The 16,851-nt window shown below is 44.2% G+C and overlaps 1 protein-coding gene across 2 annotated transcripts in view; it reads left to right on the forward strand.

Moving 5' to 3' along the window:
* Window positions 1-16,851, forward strand: part of PLXNC1 (plexin C1) — a 160,706-nt gene that overhangs the window by 95,815 nt on the left and 48,040 nt on the right. For both annotated transcript variants that reach the window (XR_002734521.2, XM_023226012.2), the window contains exons 12-17: window positions 1,967-2,054; window positions 5,897-6,100; window positions 6,221-6,406; window positions 9,383-9,485; window positions 12,742-12,843; window positions 13,148-13,251. Coding sequence is in view for 1 of the 2 variants with exons in the window: in XM_023226012.2 (XP_023081780.1) it covers window positions 1,967-2,054; window positions 5,897-6,100; window positions 6,221-6,406; window positions 9,383-9,485; window positions 12,742-12,843; window positions 13,148-13,251 (787 nt within the window). In the remaining variant the exon portion in view is untranslated. The remainder of the gene's footprint in view (window positions 1-1,966; window positions 2,055-5,896; window positions 6,101-6,220; window positions 6,407-9,382; window positions 9,486-12,741; window positions 12,844-13,147; window positions 13,252-16,851) is intronic.

Below are 16,851 nucleotides of genomic sequence, written 5' to 3' on the forward strand. Positions count from 1 at the left end.
AAGAAGAAGAAGAAGAAGAAGAAGAAGAAGAAGAAGAAGAAGAAGAAGAAGAAGAAGAAGAAGGGAAGAAAAAGGGGGGGAAAGAAAAAAAATCACTTTTAATGTTCTTATTTAAGATCAAGAGAGAGTGGCTATATTAGTTTGCTGGGTGGACAAAGAGTGCCACAGCCTTTGTGGCTTAAACAACAGAAATTTCTTTCTCCCCAGTTCTGGAGGCTGAAATCATGGTGTTGGTAAGCTTAGTTTCTCCTGAGGCTTTACACCTTGGCTTGTAGATGGTCATCTTCTCCCTGTGTCTTCACGTGGTCTTCCCTCTGTCTCTCTGTACTGATCTCCCTGCTTTTTTTTCTTTTTTTCTTTTTTTTTTTTTTTGAGACAGAGTCTCACTCTGTCACCCAGGCTGGAGTGCAGTGGCAGGATCTTGACTCACTGTAACCTCTGTCTCCCGGGTTCAAGTGATTCTCCACCCTCAGCCTCTCGAGTAGCTGGGATAATCTTTTTTTTATAAGGACATCAGTCATGTTGGATTAGAGCTCACCCTAGTGACCTCGTTTAACCTTCATTACCTGTTTAACCACCCACATCTCCAAATACAGTCCCATTCCCAGGGACTGGGAGTTAGGGCTTCAACATACCCATTTTATGGGGTCACAGTTCAGTCCATAACAGTAAGATAAGAGGAACTGAAATTTCAAAACCAAGGCTCTAGCATGACATCCCCCACTCTAGGACCAATTCCATTCTCCATATAAAAGGAGACATTGATGTGGCATGCCCCACGTGCCTGGTGTGCTCATCTATTGACTAGGTTCATACTCACAACAAATCTATGAGATCTGCTATGGCTTGTCCCTTTTGCAAATGAGGGAACTAGGGGAGGAAAAGGGTTCAAACAACTCACCCCAGCCTCCCAGACAGCCAGGACTAGGAGGTTGGGCTCTGAGCCACTGCAGTATCCTGCTTTGCTATAAAGTAAGAGGCTCCTTACTGTCCTGTCACCTGTGACATTCTGAGCCTGTGTGTCTTGGCTGCTCCTGGGTCACTGTGCCTTGAGCAAGAATGTGGCCCTAAATGCTGGCCATCGGGACAGCACGCTTGGCTTGGTTTTCTAGTAATGGCTACAGACTGGCATGAGGCCAACTCAGCCCTTCCCCATTGTGGCTGGAGGATTCAGAGATCAGTGTCTTCTCTCTGCCCTACACAAATTGGGTTGCTCAGGCCCACCTCCTGGTCTTGTCATCAGGGGCTCAGCTGGCTGTTGGACCTGACATACCCAGGCTCTTGTCCCCTAGAATGAGTGTCTGGTGACCAACGTGAACAGGGGTACAAGGGCAGCCAGAGCTGTGGACAGCTGTTTATTTCACACCCAGTGACCGCTTCGCTTATATGCCCTGAGAAACGTGAAGTTATCTGACTTGGTTTTAGAGAGAGAGAATGCAGCTGTTATTTATATGGCGTACCAAATAGGAATGTACACACTTTTAATGTCATCTGTAATTTTACCTTGCCCAAAGTGTTTCCTGTCTCTCTAAATAGCGTATCATTGGGAGGTTAGGAGTTTGATTTTGAAAATTGTTAGATTGAAGCATCTTTATATAAACAGCAATCAAACAAAATTCTGTTTAGTGAAACCTTTTCAAGGTACAGCTCCTGATCTGATTATATGTGGCTATATGACACACAACAAAATTCAAATTCCATCAAAGAATCTGGGCATTTTCCTAGAATTAAAATAGGATCTGACCTGAATTTTTATATTTATGCATCTTGAAACCCCTGAATTTGTGACTGGTATCCTGAAAAGATTTCTAAAATTGTCCTGTATTTGAAATTAAAATTCATTAATTTGTTCTCAAACATAATTGGGTTTAATATTAAACATGAATAAATTGATAGCTTTGTTCATAAACGCAAAATGCCTGTGTTTTAGCTATGAAACCCTTATTGTTGCTTTTATTCCTTGCAGTGGTGGTCAAAATATAACCATGATGGGCAGAAACTTTGATGTAATTGACAACTTAATCATTTCACATGAATTAAAAGGAAACATAAATGTAAGTCTCCAGCTGCTTTGTAACAATAGTTGTTTTCAAGGACGGTTCTATTTTCATCACACTATGCTTTGTTGGGGGGTATATTTTATTTCTGTGACTTTAGTGTTATAAACTTTTACCTATGCTATCACATATACTATCTGTGCTAGAGTGGAAATAATAAGACCTTATCCTTGTAGCTGAGTATTTCTAGTTGCAGCAATGAGGAAAGAGAAATGAACTTGGTACAATAAGACCTGACATTTTCTTTTTATGTGTTTTGTGGCAAGTCACCTTAATGAGGAAATGCTTATGAATATGTGTGAAAATTCTTCGTGAAAGGTTAAGGTGTGATATAAAAAATTGCATTTCTGTGAAGAGTAGGTGGTGGTGTTCCCATTGCACAGAGAGAGTTGGGGTTCACAGAGATTAGATGACTTGCAAAGGTCCCAGAAATCTTATCATGTGCTTCTCCTTCTCCTCGACCCAACTTGTTCCCTACCATCTGATATCACCTTCTCTTACCTTTCATCTCCCCACAGCAGAAATGGTAGGAGGGGTCTGGCTTCCACCCGTGCCCAGTTCTCCCACCAGTGCCTCTGGATGGAGATCTTCTAGAGCAGGGGTGTCCAACCTTTTGGCTTCCTTTGGCCACATTGGAAGAGTTGTCTTGGGCCTCACCAACACTAACGATAGCTGATGAGCTAAAACATGGTTTGTGCATCATTTCCGTGATACCCACCACCACAGATAAGCAAAAAAGTCCTCACATTCAAAAGGCTGGACACGGCTGCTCTAGATGGAAACTTCTGATGCCACGAGGGGAGGTGAGGGATTTCACATACAAGTCAGGCCTCCAAGTGTACTCGCACACACTTCTAAACGTCCTTCCCCATTCTTTCTTCCCCTTTTTCCTTCTCCTTGATGAGATATGTGAGGTGGCTGCCTCTCTGGGGCCCTGCCTGACCACTTCCTGCCAAGGCTGACATGCTCCCTACTTGGGACAGTGTGGGTTCAGACCCGAATTCTGGGGCCTCCTGATAGGCCGTCCTCACAGCCTTGTTGTGCACACATTCGCCTGCTGACACGGTTCAGAGCCATTTCCAAGCTTCACACTGTATCTGACTCCAGGCCACATCTGCATGGTGTGAACACCTCCAGTTGAATGACTCATAGAGTTTGACCCTCCGACCAGAGGCATTGCCTGAGTTTTTCATGGACTTGCTGTCCCCCCCACTTGCTGTTCCCAAATCAAGCTGAATTTTTTGAGCACCTACTGCAGGCAAAACATTTTGCTGGGTGCAGGGACAAAAGATAAGTGAGATAGTCATATTGCCTTCATGGAGGCAGGCAGCAAATCTACACTGGGATTGAAAGTTGAGGCTGAGTGTGATGGCTCACGGTTATAATCCCAGCACTTTGGGAGGCCAAGGCAGGAAGACTGCTTGAGGCCAGGAGTTTGAGACCAGCCTAGATAACATAGTGAGACCCCATCTCTATAAAATAAAAATTTAAAAAGTTGACAGCACAGAGTATCATCAGGTTCTAGGTCCTCTGGTTCCCTAACTGTTCAGAAACCCTGTGAGTCCAAGAAGACACCAGGTATTTTCACATGAAAGAGAGATTAAACGTGGATGGGATGAGGTATGCCTGCAGTATGGAGTGGGGTGGGTAGAGCAGGGAGGTGAGTTCAGGTACAGAGGACAGAGTCCTCGCAGGCCCCTGCTGGGAACGTCACTCAATCCTGCTTAGTGGGAACCTAGAGGGTGGGTCGGGAATGAGCAAGAAGGATAGCTGTAAAGCTGAGTTGGGGCCACAAAAAGCGGCATCAGACTGAAAACTTGCCCTTAATTCTGTAGGCAGCAGGGAGCCACTGAAGATCTCTGAGCAGGAAGTGACACAGGTCTAGGTGCACTGGACTCACACTGGGCCGAGACAATTAGTGACGATGAAAGCAGTGAGAAGGTTACCAATGGGAAGAGACTATGCAGAAAGCAGTAGACTAGGGAAAGGGGAGAATTCTGACCTAAAAGGCCTCGGTGTCCTGTCTTGAGTCCTGGGAAACCACGAGAAAAGAAGAGAGTGTCCAACCCCCAGCAGGGGCCAGCTCCTGAAGCGCTTGTTGCTGCTGAATCGCTCTTTGTTGGGGAACCTCCTGCAGGCTGGTTATTATTTTGGCAATGGTGCACAGCTGAGTTTGGAGAGGCAGGAACTGAAGAAGGGCTGGGAGCCCAGTGAGGATGCTCATGCCAGTGCAGGTGTGTCGGAGACGTCCGCAGTCTCTCTGGGCTGGCAGCAGGTCCCTTTGGGCTGTGGTTAGCACAGCAGGTCTCAAGTGCTGGGGTATGGTGAAGCTAGAGATGACCAGCTTGTCTTTATAGCAGTATTGTTAAAGGGAGAGTGGGGGTGACATCATGGGAGTGAGAGCACAGAGGAGGAAGAAAAGAGCACCTAGGACTGGTGGCAAAGCTTCATTTTAAGGAATGAAAGACAATAGGATGGGCCGTGAAGGTGGCCGAGAGGGTGCTCAGAAACCAGTGAAAAAGAGCACATCGCATGGTGCGAGTTGGTCATGAGTCTTGAGGATAATGAGGTTGGGTGATCCTCTCGCCGGCAATCCTTCTAGAAGGCATCTTCAGTAAGAAGCCAGCCTGCTAGGAGTTAAGGTTGCTGAGGCAGTGGAGACAGTGGTTTTCATCCTGTGGACAGAAATGTGAGCAGGAGATTCCGGGCTGTAGAGTTTGGAAAGATGTGAAGGGAAAAAGGAAGGTCGTGCTTGTCCAGATCTCAGCTCTTCACATCCCATTTCCCTACCAATGGCCCCTTCCTATTGTCTTTTTTATGCTCTAGTATCAGGGGGTGGTGGGGGTGGGGGAAGATACTTTTCACCACCTGACACATTTCTTTTTATGGGTTATCATTGCTTTTCTGTAGAACGTTTGCCATCCTCCCTTAACCCACCAGCCTCCTCTGCCTGTCCTGTACACCTAAACAGGACAATATGTTTATGTTATGTATTTACTAACTTTTTAAATTTTATTTTTTTATATATAGAGAGACAGGGTCTCACTATGTTACCCAGGCTGATCTCCAACTCCTGGACTCAAGTAATCCTCCTCCCTCAGTTCGCCAAAGTGCTGGGATTACAGGCGTCAGCCACCGTGCCCAGCCTATTTATGTTTTTTTTGTTGTTTTTTTTTTAATCCTGTAAATCAGGCCACCTTTTCTGCTTTGTTTTCAGTTTTCATGCTCTTCATTTCATGGGGGACGCATTGTTCCTTTTACTTTTGTTTTCTCCTGTTTTCTGTTACGCCTGAAAAGGCTTTTCCTTGTTGTGGCTAGTGACTTCTGCTAAGAGTCCCTGCAGGAGGTTCCCCCAACAAAGAGTGATTCAGCGGCAACAAGCGCTTCAGGAGCTGGCCCTTGCTGGGGGTTGGACACTTTTCTTTTCTCGTGGGTCCCCAGGGCTCAGACAGGCTGACCCCAAGGACACCTAAGCCCCTTGGGTCAGAATCTTCCCCTTTCCGTAGCCTACTGCTTTCAGCCTAGTTTCTTTTCCCATGGCACAACCTTCCAGCTGCTTTCATTGTCACTTATGATATCATAATATTAACTAGCATGTTTTGAATGCTTACTGTGTGCCGGGCCCTGTTCTAAGCATGCATAATCTCATTTAACGTAGCCCTCATTTAATGTAATGTAGGGTTAAGTCAATCCTGTGAGGGAGGTAGTATTGCTGGCCCATATTACACATGAGAAAACAGAAGCACCAAGAAGTTAAGTTGCTCAGGTCACTTAGTTCTTAGAGATCAGAGCTGGCATTCATTAACGAAGTGACTAAAACGTTCCTTTCTTTTCTCCAGGTCTCTGAATATTGTGTGGCGACTTACTGCGGGTTTTTAGCCCCCAGTTTAAAGAGTTCAAAAGTGCGTACGAATGTCACTGTGAAGCTGAGAGTACAAGACACCTACTTGGACTGTGGAACCCTGCAGTATCGGGAGGACCCCAGATTCACAGGGTATCGGGTAGAATCTGAGGTGGACACAGAACTGGAAGTGAAAATTCAAGTATGTTTCTTTTTTTTCTGGGTGGGATGTCGCCCCGCCCCCTTGACTGGAAAGGTGTGTTTATGCTTGTGAGTTTCTACATGTGCTCTGACTTCTCCATCTTCATTTGGTTCTTCACAGAAAGAAAACGACAACTTCAACATTTCCAAAAAAGACATTGAAATTACTCTCTTCCATGGGGAAAATGGGCAATTAAATTGCAGTTTTGAAAATATTACTAGAAATCAAGATCTCACCACCATCCTCTGCAAAATTAAAGGCATCAAGACTGCAAGCACCATTGCCAACTCTTCTAAGAAAGTTCGTGTAAGTGACCTGGCAGTCCCACCTGCTGTCTTTACCTGATTTTTGTGATAATTCCTTGGCTAAACCAGAGGCCAGAATGGAATCTTTCATGGATCTTCAGATCCTCACTTTAGATAGAAGATAAACAAAGCTGGTACTGCGAGCCCAAGCAAAATAGCTCCAAAATAGCTGGCTGAATCCATCCCTGTGCTTGTTTGAATGTCAAAGCGTTGGACACACCATTGTCTATAATCCTAATGAGTGTTGAAAGCTTTTGTTCTAGCCATACATTTATACAGTAGCATCTGCAAGCAAAATCTCTAGACCCATTGACAAATGAGCTGTCACTCCTTTCTCAAATGCGGAGGTGACATGTCTTAGCAGAAACCCAAAACAAACAAGGGCCTCTTCAGCACACTCTGGGTAGCATTAGAATCAGATGGAGACCAGATTATCTCTGGGTCACGGCCTGCTTCCTTCACCATGAAGTCATAGTTTCTGTGATTAATCTTTTCCCAGATATGTTTGGGGGACCCGTCACTGCTATATTTATATCCCATAATAAAGATGTGAGACCACTGAGAAGGGAAACAGAAGTCACCCTTTATAGTGTTCATGCCATATGAGGCTCTGTACAGCCTATATAAACTCTTTTTGATCTATTGTCATAAATAATTGGATAAAAGACAATGAAAAAGAACTTCAGACTGGAAGGCAACAACAAAAATGTGTTCACGTCCCAGTGGCTCCAGTTAATAGCTCTGTGGCCTTAGGTAAATCACTTGAGTTTCCTGAGGCTCTCTTTGTCCATCTGTATGGTAAATGGGGGTAATAATAAGTTTTATTTATTTTTTTAGACAGAGTCTCACTCTGTCACCCAGGCGGGAGTGCAGTGGCACGATCTTGGCTTACAGCAACCTCTGCTTCCCGGTTTTAAGGGATTCTCATGTCTCAGTCACCCAAGTGACTGGGATTACAGGTGCGTGCCACCACGCCTGGCTAATTTTTTCTATTTTTAGTAGAGACCGGGTTTTACTGTGTTGGGCAGGCTGGTCCCAAACTCCTGGCCTCAAGTGATCTGCTTGCCTCGGCCTCCCAAAGTGCTGACATTACAGATGTGAGCCACCGCGCCCAGCCAATAGTAAGTTTTAAATCAGGAATAACAACTGGGCTGAGAGAGATAATTCATGCCTATAATGCCAGCACTTTGAAAAGCCAAAGCAGGAGGATCACTTGAGCCCCTAGAAATCTGGGCAACATAATAAGACCCTGTTTCAAGAAAAAAATAAGGAACAACAATTCAACTCACCAGTGTTTCCACCTTTCCTGTTAGTTGAGAAGAGCAAGTGTTAGCATTCTTCATCATTCATGACATAGCTCCTGAGAGCCTATGCCATGATGGGGACAGACAGAGAATAAAACAGACAAAAACATCTGCCTTTGTGGAGGTTCCCTAAAGAGACACAGCATGAAGAATATAAATAAAAATTGTGTTACTTGGTGGCAGTTGCTATGGAGAAAAAAGCACCAGTGTGGGGGGTGGGGGGCCATTTTGCAGGTTTTGCAATGGTGGGTAGAAAAGGCCTGCTTGTGAAGGTGGTATCTGTATAAGGAGGAGTGGGAACAAGCCATGGGCTATCTGGGGTAGAACATTCTAGGCAGAGGGAGCAGAGGTTGCAGAGGTCCTGAGGCAGGAGGCTGCCTGGTGTGTTTAAAGAGCAGCAAGGAGGCCAGTGTGACTGGAGTAGAGGGAGCAGAGCAGAGGCTGCCGAGGTTAGAGTTCATGGAGAGAATAGGAGATGATTAGGACCTTGTGGACCATGGCGAGGGCTTGGCTTGTGGGCTGGAGAAGGCATGGGAGAGTTTTGAGGAGGGCGCCATGAGCTGACTTATTCAGATGACGTCATGCATTTAGTTATGACAGCCTACCAAGAGGCACTCCCAACATCCCATTTCAGAGATGAGGAAAAAGGAGACTGGATGTGTGTACCTAACTCAGGGTTCTATGGCTGAGAACACAGGTGGCAGAGCTGGGATGGAGAGCTTCAGCTATCTGGGTCCAAATCCATCCTCCAGCTACTGTGCTCAAATGCCTCCACGGAGGGCAGCGTGGGTCCAAAGATGGAAACACGCCTTAATACTTGTATGTACATCAGTGAAATAATTAAGCTTCCTGTAGTTTTTCCCTTGACAAGTTTCACAAAATATAACCAAAAAAAAAAAAAAAAATGCTAAAACTGGAAAAATCCCTCAGGGATGATCTGATCAGCACTGACCATCTGGTTTTTGCCACAGAATGTTTTATTCAAAATAGGATGCCAGGTACAGTGGCTCACACCTGTAATCCCAGCACTTTGAGAGGCTGAGGTGGAGGATCGCTTGAGTTTGGGAGCTCGAGACCAGACTGGGCAATAAAGTGAGACCCTGTCTCTACAAAAAATGTAACAATTAGCCAGGTGTGGTGGTGTGCACCATAGCCCCAGCTACTTGGGAAGCTGAGGTGGGAGGATCACTTGAGCCCGTGGTGAGTTCGAGGCTACAGTGGGCTATGATCACGCCACTGCACTCCAGCCTCGGCAACAGAGCAAGACCCTGTCTCTAAAACAAAAACAAAATAAGCCTGCCTGTAAAAAAGATAAAAATTGAGTTTCTCCCTTAGAATAAGGGGCAGGGGCTTCTTGCCTACAGGTTACTGCCTCTTTATTGCCCCCACTCCTGCAACTTAAAACCTCCAGAGCAAAGAGGGCCAAAATTAAGACCCTGAGGGTGTAGTCCAGCGCACGTCAACTGACATTTCAGGAAACTGAGGCACAGGGAATATTCTGGATTTGCCCAAGGACACATAGCCAATCTGCCACAGAAATGAGAGTTGAACTCAGATATCCTACCCAGCTCACTGCTTCTTTTTGTATTGTGAAGCCATTTTAGGGGGGAAATTATGTCAATAAATACAGTCCCCAACTCAGTTGGGTCTAATGACATTCTTTGTCCCATCAGGTCAAGCTGGGAAACCTGGAGCTCTACGTGGAGCAGGAGTCAGTTCCTTCCACGTGGTATTTTCTGATTGTGCTCCCTGTCTTGCTAGTGATTGTCATTTTTGGTAAGTGCCCTGTTTAATTTTGTCAGCGAAATTATTCCTTGGGGCCTCTCGCCAGGCAGGCAGACTTTCAGCTTTCAGGGGCTGTTTGCTTCAATTAAGTATAAATGGGTGAAAGCCCAAATCAAAACTTTGAGAAACGAATAACAGGTACATGCTGAGGGCTTTCTAAACTTTCCTTTTGGCCAGGTATGGTGGCTGATGCCTATAATCCCAGCACTTTGGGAGGCTGAGGCAGATGGATTGCCTTGAGGTCAGGAGTTCAAGACCAGCTTGGCCAACATGGTGAAACCTCATCTCTACTAAAAATACAAAAATTAGCCGGTGTGATGGCGGGAGCCTGTAATCCCAGCTACTTGGGAGACGGAGGCTGCAGAATTGCTTGAACACGGGAGGCAGAGGTTGCAGTGAGCCGAGATTATACCACTGCACTCCAGCCTGGGGGACAGAGCAAGATTCTATCTCAAAAACAAACGAACAAACAAAAAACAAAATTTTTTTTTAAGGTTGCTTCATTAGTAGAACGCTGGATTACATAGATGATATCTTGGGATTTGAGGGATATAATCTACTTTGCTTCTCCATTCCTTCGAATTGGGGTGACAAATGTTCATTTATGTAATTCTCTAAGAACTTCTTTGGGATTTTGGGCTCCCAGGACTTGGTTATTTCATCCTGACCACCCCCCACCACCTACCACCCCAGTCTCATCCCAGTCTTGATTTTCTGGGCAGAACCACACTTTAGAAGTGTGGTCATGCCTGGGCACAGTGGCACATGCCTGTAGTTCCAACACTTTGGGAGGCCGAGGAGGGAGGACTGCATAAACCCAGGAATTTGAGGTTACAGTGAGCTATGGTCATGCCACTGCATGCCAGCCTGGACAACAGAATGAGGCCCTGTGTCTAAAAAGTAAACACTTTTTTTTTTTTAAATGATCTATATCATCTCTTAAAGTGGTCCCAGGCTCATCCACACACCATGAGCCCATGGTGGTTGCTCATTGGCTACATCTGGCCCACCAATATATTTTGTTTCGCCCATGTAGCATTTTCTAAAACTATTAAGTAGCTTATAACATTTAAAAATTAGTGATTCACATTTGGAAACATCTCTTGAAAATGTGAAAGATTTGGATTATTGGATCCCAAATTTCCGTAGCATCCATTTATTAGAGCTGAGTAGCAGCTATGCCCTTGAGAGAGGGAACGTGCTCCCTCGGTTTTGACCACAGTTGCCACCACTCCATATTGTCTCCACCTAGGCCATTTAACACATCTATTTAGCTGATATCTGCAGCCATTTCGTTTGTGACTCTGGTTCTGAGCTGCTTGTCATTTGAAGTCTATTTTCTCTCATCCTTCTTTGAAAAAGGAACTCTTATCCACCAACAAATAGCACTTTGGCCGGTGGCTCACACCTGTAATCCCAGCATTTTGGGAGGCCAAGGCAGGCAGATCACGAGGTCAGGAGATCAAGACCATCCTGACCAACATGGTGAAACCCCATCTCTACTAAAACTACAAAAATTAGCTGGGTATGGTGGCACCTGCCTGTAATCCCAGCTACTCAGGAGGCTGAGGCAGGAAAATCGTTTGAACCTGGGAGCTGGAGATTGCAGTGAGCCGAGATAGCGCCACTGCACTCCAGCCTGGCCACAGAGTGAGACTCCATCTCAAAAAAAAAAAACACTTTGTATTTCTTGATTGAACATAGGTATTGCCTTTCTGAAATCTGATGGCTAGTCCAGGCAGTGGCCAGTGTCTCCTTCCATACACTCATATATTCACTCATTCATCCCTGCATCTATTCACCTGATGTTCATCGAGCACTTGTTATGTTGCTGATACCTGTGCAAGTCTCTGGAGCTAGAAAACATGAGCCTTTGTGTGCATGAGTCAGTGTTGCTCAAACTGAGGTCTGAGGAACAATGGTCCCAAGTGACTGTCCTAGAAAAGGAGGTTCCATGGTCAAGTAAGTTTGGGAATCACTACATACTCCACCCTTTCTTAGACATGCACAACGCTTGTTATTAAGACTGTTGACTTTATGAAGTACTCCAGTGAAGAGCCGTATTTGTTTCCTCCAGCATTATTGGTAGCAGAGCCCATCTATTATGTAATTTCCTTTTTTCTTTTTTTTTTTTTTTTGGAGAAAGGGTCTCTCTTTTTTGCCCAGGCTGAGTGCAGTGACACAATCACGGCTCACTGCAGCCTTGACCTCCTGGGCTCAAGTGATCCTCCCACCTCAGCCTCCCAAGTAGCTGGGACTCCAGGCATGCACCATCACACCCATCTAATGTTCTATTTTTTTTTTTTTTTTTTTTGTAGAGACAGAAAAATATCTTTCTCTGTTGCCCAGGCTGATCTCAAACCCCTGGCCTCAAGCCATGCTCCCACCTCAGCCTCCCAAAGTGCTGGAAATTACAGACGTGAGCCACCGCACCTGGCTGTAATTTGTATAAGTGAGGGGAAGCTTCCTAGAATAATGATGGTTGATTGTTGAATACCTATACTTTTGAAATAATACATTCTTAATGCTTTTTGTGAGTTACTTCTTATAATCCTCCCAGCATCACAGTGAGATAGGCACTCTTACAGAGAAGGCAGCCAGGCACAGAGATGCTGAGGAACTTAACCCAGGTCACACAGCTAGTAAATGACAGAGCAAGGACAGGAACCCAAGAACCGAACTGGGTTGGTTTATGGCCTCTGCAGCACAGTTAGAAGCAATAAGGAGGTATGGGAGTTCCTTGTGGTTCGCTCATCATGTCACCCCATTAGCTCTATGCAGGTTTGGCCCCTCTAGCCAACTGTGGATCTGCGGTTCCTTTCTGCATTTGCAGCACAACTTTATTTCTCCAGGGATGCTTACAGACATTCAAAAAGAATGGAACAATGCAAGTGGCTGCAGCTGTGGGGAAACTTGGCTTGTTCCATTACATTTCAGCCAACTGGGATCTTTGGTTACAAGTGAAGGTTATTTGATTTAGCTTTCACTTGTAAAGTGAGTAAGGTTTTGGGTTTTTTCGGTTGCATTTCAGCATCTTCCTCTTCAGAGTGACCCCTCACTGGGAAATTTTCTTTTTTATAAGATCCAGCTCTTTAATGCTATTTTCTAGTTTCATTCTAGCTCTTGTTCTCTGTCCCTATCTGGTTTTTTTGTCATTTGTTTTTAAGAACTGTAAAGGTTGCTATTTGTTTTCATTTTTGGTTTTTGAGTGAACATGTCCCTCTGATGCAGCATCTCTGTCTCTTAGCGGCCGTGGGGGTGACCAGGCACAAATCGAAGGAGCTGAGTCGCAAACAGAGTCAACAGCTAGAGTTGCTGGAAAGCGAGCTCCGAAAAGAGATACGTGACGGTAGGCTCCAAAATTGTATTTGTAGAAAAACAAGCCTTTTTTATTTATATTTTTATTTTTTTACCCTTACATGGAGATGGCCACAGTAATGAGAACTGTTTGTATAATAGAAGACAACGGAACAGCAGGGCCTGGACCTGGCTTTGTGTTTTATTTCAGCTCTTCTCTGCAGCCAACCAAGTCATTATCTATTGTTTCTTCTTTAATGAAAACCAAGGTCATACCCTGTGTTAGACAAAACAGCAGAAGATCTTATCCATTGTTTGTTGAGTTAAAATATTGCTCTTGGGATTCTGTTTTGCAGGCTTTGCTGAGCTGCAGATGGATAAATTGGATGTGGTTGATAGTTTTGGAACTGTTCCCTTCCTTGACTACAAACATTTTGCTCTGAGAACTTTCTTCCCTGAGGTAAAAGAGCATTGATCATATTCCGAAGGTTGAGTCTTGAATAATAATGAAGGTGCTTGTTGCTGTTGTCAAAACAAGTGTTTGCTTCCAAGGCAGCTATAGATAATGTGCTTGGTACAAAATAATGGCTTAAATTTGAGCAGAGCAGGGAGGAGGGTAATTATTAATTGCATTGATTAGGGTATAAAACAGTGATGGGTCACTGGTGATTATTCTTTGCCCAGTAACAAAAAGCTAGGAGGGACAGAGCTCAGAGTGATGATTTTTGCTTTCTTTTACTCCCGATGTAGAACTGAACGTGTAGCTGGGAAGTGAGCTAGTTTATTTAAAAATCAATAAATTGTGAGCTAGCCAATTTGTTGTGTTTATCTGCATGACTTACATTGCAGCGACTAGATTATTCACTATTACTTCTCAATTGGAAAGGAAAAATACTAGCGGTCAAAAGGGAGGAAAGTAGACATGGATGGAACTGGAGTTGAAAACAGGCATTTTTAGCCATGTAGTGTTCTTATGGTTCTCTTCAGTAGTTTTTCTTTAGCTGATCAGTTTGTATCATCCTCATGTAGTAGACACAGATGCACGAACTGATTAATTCATTCGTTCTAGGGCTCTGAGGAGTTGTCTACTTAACCCTTTGGGTTGCTGGTCTTACCTATGTTCTCACACCTCCATTTTCTCACCCACTCACTCAGCCTTCTCCATTTACCCTCCCAAGTCTTTGGCGAGGCACACTCATCCTGCGTATCATCACCGCCACGTCCTGATACCCCAGCTCCGCCATCTTGCCCTTTTTTGCGGTCTGATGACCACATAGAGGCCCAACCTCTTAAACACATCAATACCAACGATCACATTTCAATCTAGACTTCTAAGCAATGGCTGATACCTCTCCAGGCCAAAGGAGAGTTTGTATCACCTTACCAGAAGCTTCTCCAAAACAATTGGCCAGGAGCCTAGAGTTCAGAAACTCAGAGACATGCAGTAAGCAATTTCCAGTTTCTCTATAATTCTAGAAGAGGACACCATGATATGTAATGTGGGGTCTGGAGGTTGGAATGCCTCCATAAAACACCTGCCATATTTTTTGGTCCCAGCCTTAGTGTTATAAATCAAGAAGGCTGTAAATAAGACTTCAGCTTTTTGTGGTGGTGAAGTTTGTTTCCCTTAACTTATCCTCCAAGAGTACCGAGGCACTGAGATCTGCCATTTGCCACCTCATCCATTTCTATGGCAGAACACCGCCTGGGGAGGGGAATTCGATTCCCCGAATCAGGATGACTGTGTGGGGCCTCTGCAAAGGTTGCATCACGAGTCCCATTTCCGAGCTATCTGAGATCCCCATTAAGAATTTAAAAGCAATAAAATAACGGAGATTTTTGACTATCAACATGAATGCTGTGTGGGCTTTTACAGTTAATGATTGCCCTTGAGTGCTGAATAGAGTAATCTGTGGCCTGAAAAAAGAAATGTTCTTATCTTCTAAATTTGGTAATCAAGAACAAGATAGAGTAATGAATGTAAAGGAACACTGTTGCAAGTTGAATGTTTCCAAAAAAAAAAAAAAAAAAATCCCAGGAACAATGCTACCTTATTTTAGGAGAAGAGAGATGGTTGCAAAGGAGCCAAACTGATTTAACTCAGTGTTATGTATAATCTTGAAAAACAACTGGGAAAGCCATAAAAATTGAAGTCAGAACTTGTTTAAAGGAGAGAACCCAGGGAAAAACATGCATAAATTTGTCAGAACCCTTTCAAGAAGACCTAAGTCAAAATTGAATTTATAATAATTAAGAAAAGATAGAACAGGGAAACACATCATAAGAAGACAATGCTACTTGAAATGCATTCCAGGCTGTAGATAAGTCCTGGTATTAATCAGGCTCTTTATGGATTGATCAGAAGCCAAATCCTCTAGGCCTGGAGGTTGGGGGCTGCCGGGGCGGGGCGGGGGGAGGATTTGGGTGTTCAGCACCTACAAAAAAAGCAACAGACAAAATCCAGAGGAGATTGTAGGTTCTCAAAGGAGGCCAGGGTTCTTTGCTCTGCCTGTTGGTTTTGGCTTTGAAAGCCTTGCTTTTTATTATATTGACTCTGCTTTGCACAAAATAGGAGAAGAAATAAGGGTAGGCAGAGGATCTAAGCTGAAGAAAAGGGAAATTTGAATGAAAGGAGGAAACAGCCTTAAAACACAGGGAGCCACGGGTCCGGGCCTGGTGGCTCACGCCTGTAATCCCAGCACTTTGGGAGGCCGAGGCGGGTGGATCACTTGAGGTCAGGAGTTAGGGACCAGCCTGGCCAACTTTGTGAAACCCCGTCTCTACTAAAAATACAAAATTAGCCGGGGATGGTGGTGCACACCTGTAATCCCAGCTACTCGGGAGGCTAAGGCAGAGAATTGCTTGAACCCGAGATCGAGACCATCCTGGCTAACATGGTGAAACCCCATCTCTACTAAAAAATACAAAAAAATTAGCCAGGCGTGGTAGCGGGTGCCTGTAGTCCCAGCTTCTCGGGAGGCTGAGGCAGGAGAATGGTGTGAACCCGGGAGACGGAGCTTGCAGTGAGTTGAGATCGTGCCACTGCACTCCAGCCTGGGCGACACAGCGAGACTCCGTCTCAAAACAAAGAAACAAACAAAAACACACAGAGAGCCAGGGTGGCACTTCCGTATTTATGATTAAGAATCAACCTGTTTCTCCTGTCCATTTACATGAAGTTGGTTCAGCAGAAAAATATTAAGAACTAGAAAATGCAAACCTAGGGTCTAGGGGTTTTTTCGGTTTGTCTTTTGGGACTTTTTTGCTTTTAACTAGGGGAGGATATGGCGAAAAGAGTTTTAGGTCTTTTGTTTGGGCTAGCAAATTTGAAACTATGAAGCAAAATTCTCTACAGAAGAAATTTACTTTACAAGATATAAAATTAGCTCAATGTTTCTATTATCAAAAAAGAAGAAAAACCTGAATGTTTTGAGTTTAGAGTCTTATTCTGTGGACTCAAAGTATTGCTTAACATACTTTTACAGTTTAACCTTTAATTTTTAATAAGATTTATGATACACTACAAACCCTCAAATTTTGAAGTTTATATTCCAGAGCTACCTAGCATTTAGAAACCAGTGGGGTAATAGCATTGTGGTCTAGTTTGCTATAAATTAGGAATAAAACCAGTAATGATAACTGACACAAGGCACTTACTCTGCACACATTTTAGTTTCACACTAAACCTCTGGTGGGAACCATTATTGTCCCCATTTCAGAGATGAGGCAAGTCAGACACAGAGAGGTTAGGTAACACATCCCACGTCATGTGACCAGTATGTGATTAAAACCAGGACTGGAACCCAAGTAGTTTGGTCCAGATTCTAGACTTTTAACTACCCCGTTTTCAGTATCATTGTGTACTGAAACAGTAGATGCTACTTAGGTAAGACTTGTAAAACTTAGCAACGTAATTTAGTCTTTATCTTTAGAAGGTAAATTGCTTGAAGAGCGGTCTGATATTTGCATAATCTTCATCAATGACCCCTTCTTTAACCCTTAAATCACTTCTTCTAAAATGTGAGATGATACCTTCATCTACCAAACCTAGGACTGATGC

Source organism: Piliocolobus tephrosceles, chromosome 10 (genome assembly GCF_002776525.5).
Source record: "Piliocolobus tephrosceles isolate RC106 chromosome 10, ASM277652v3, whole genome shotgun sequence".
NCBI lineage: Eukaryota > Metazoa > Chordata > Mammalia > Primates > Cercopithecidae > Piliocolobus > Piliocolobus tephrosceles.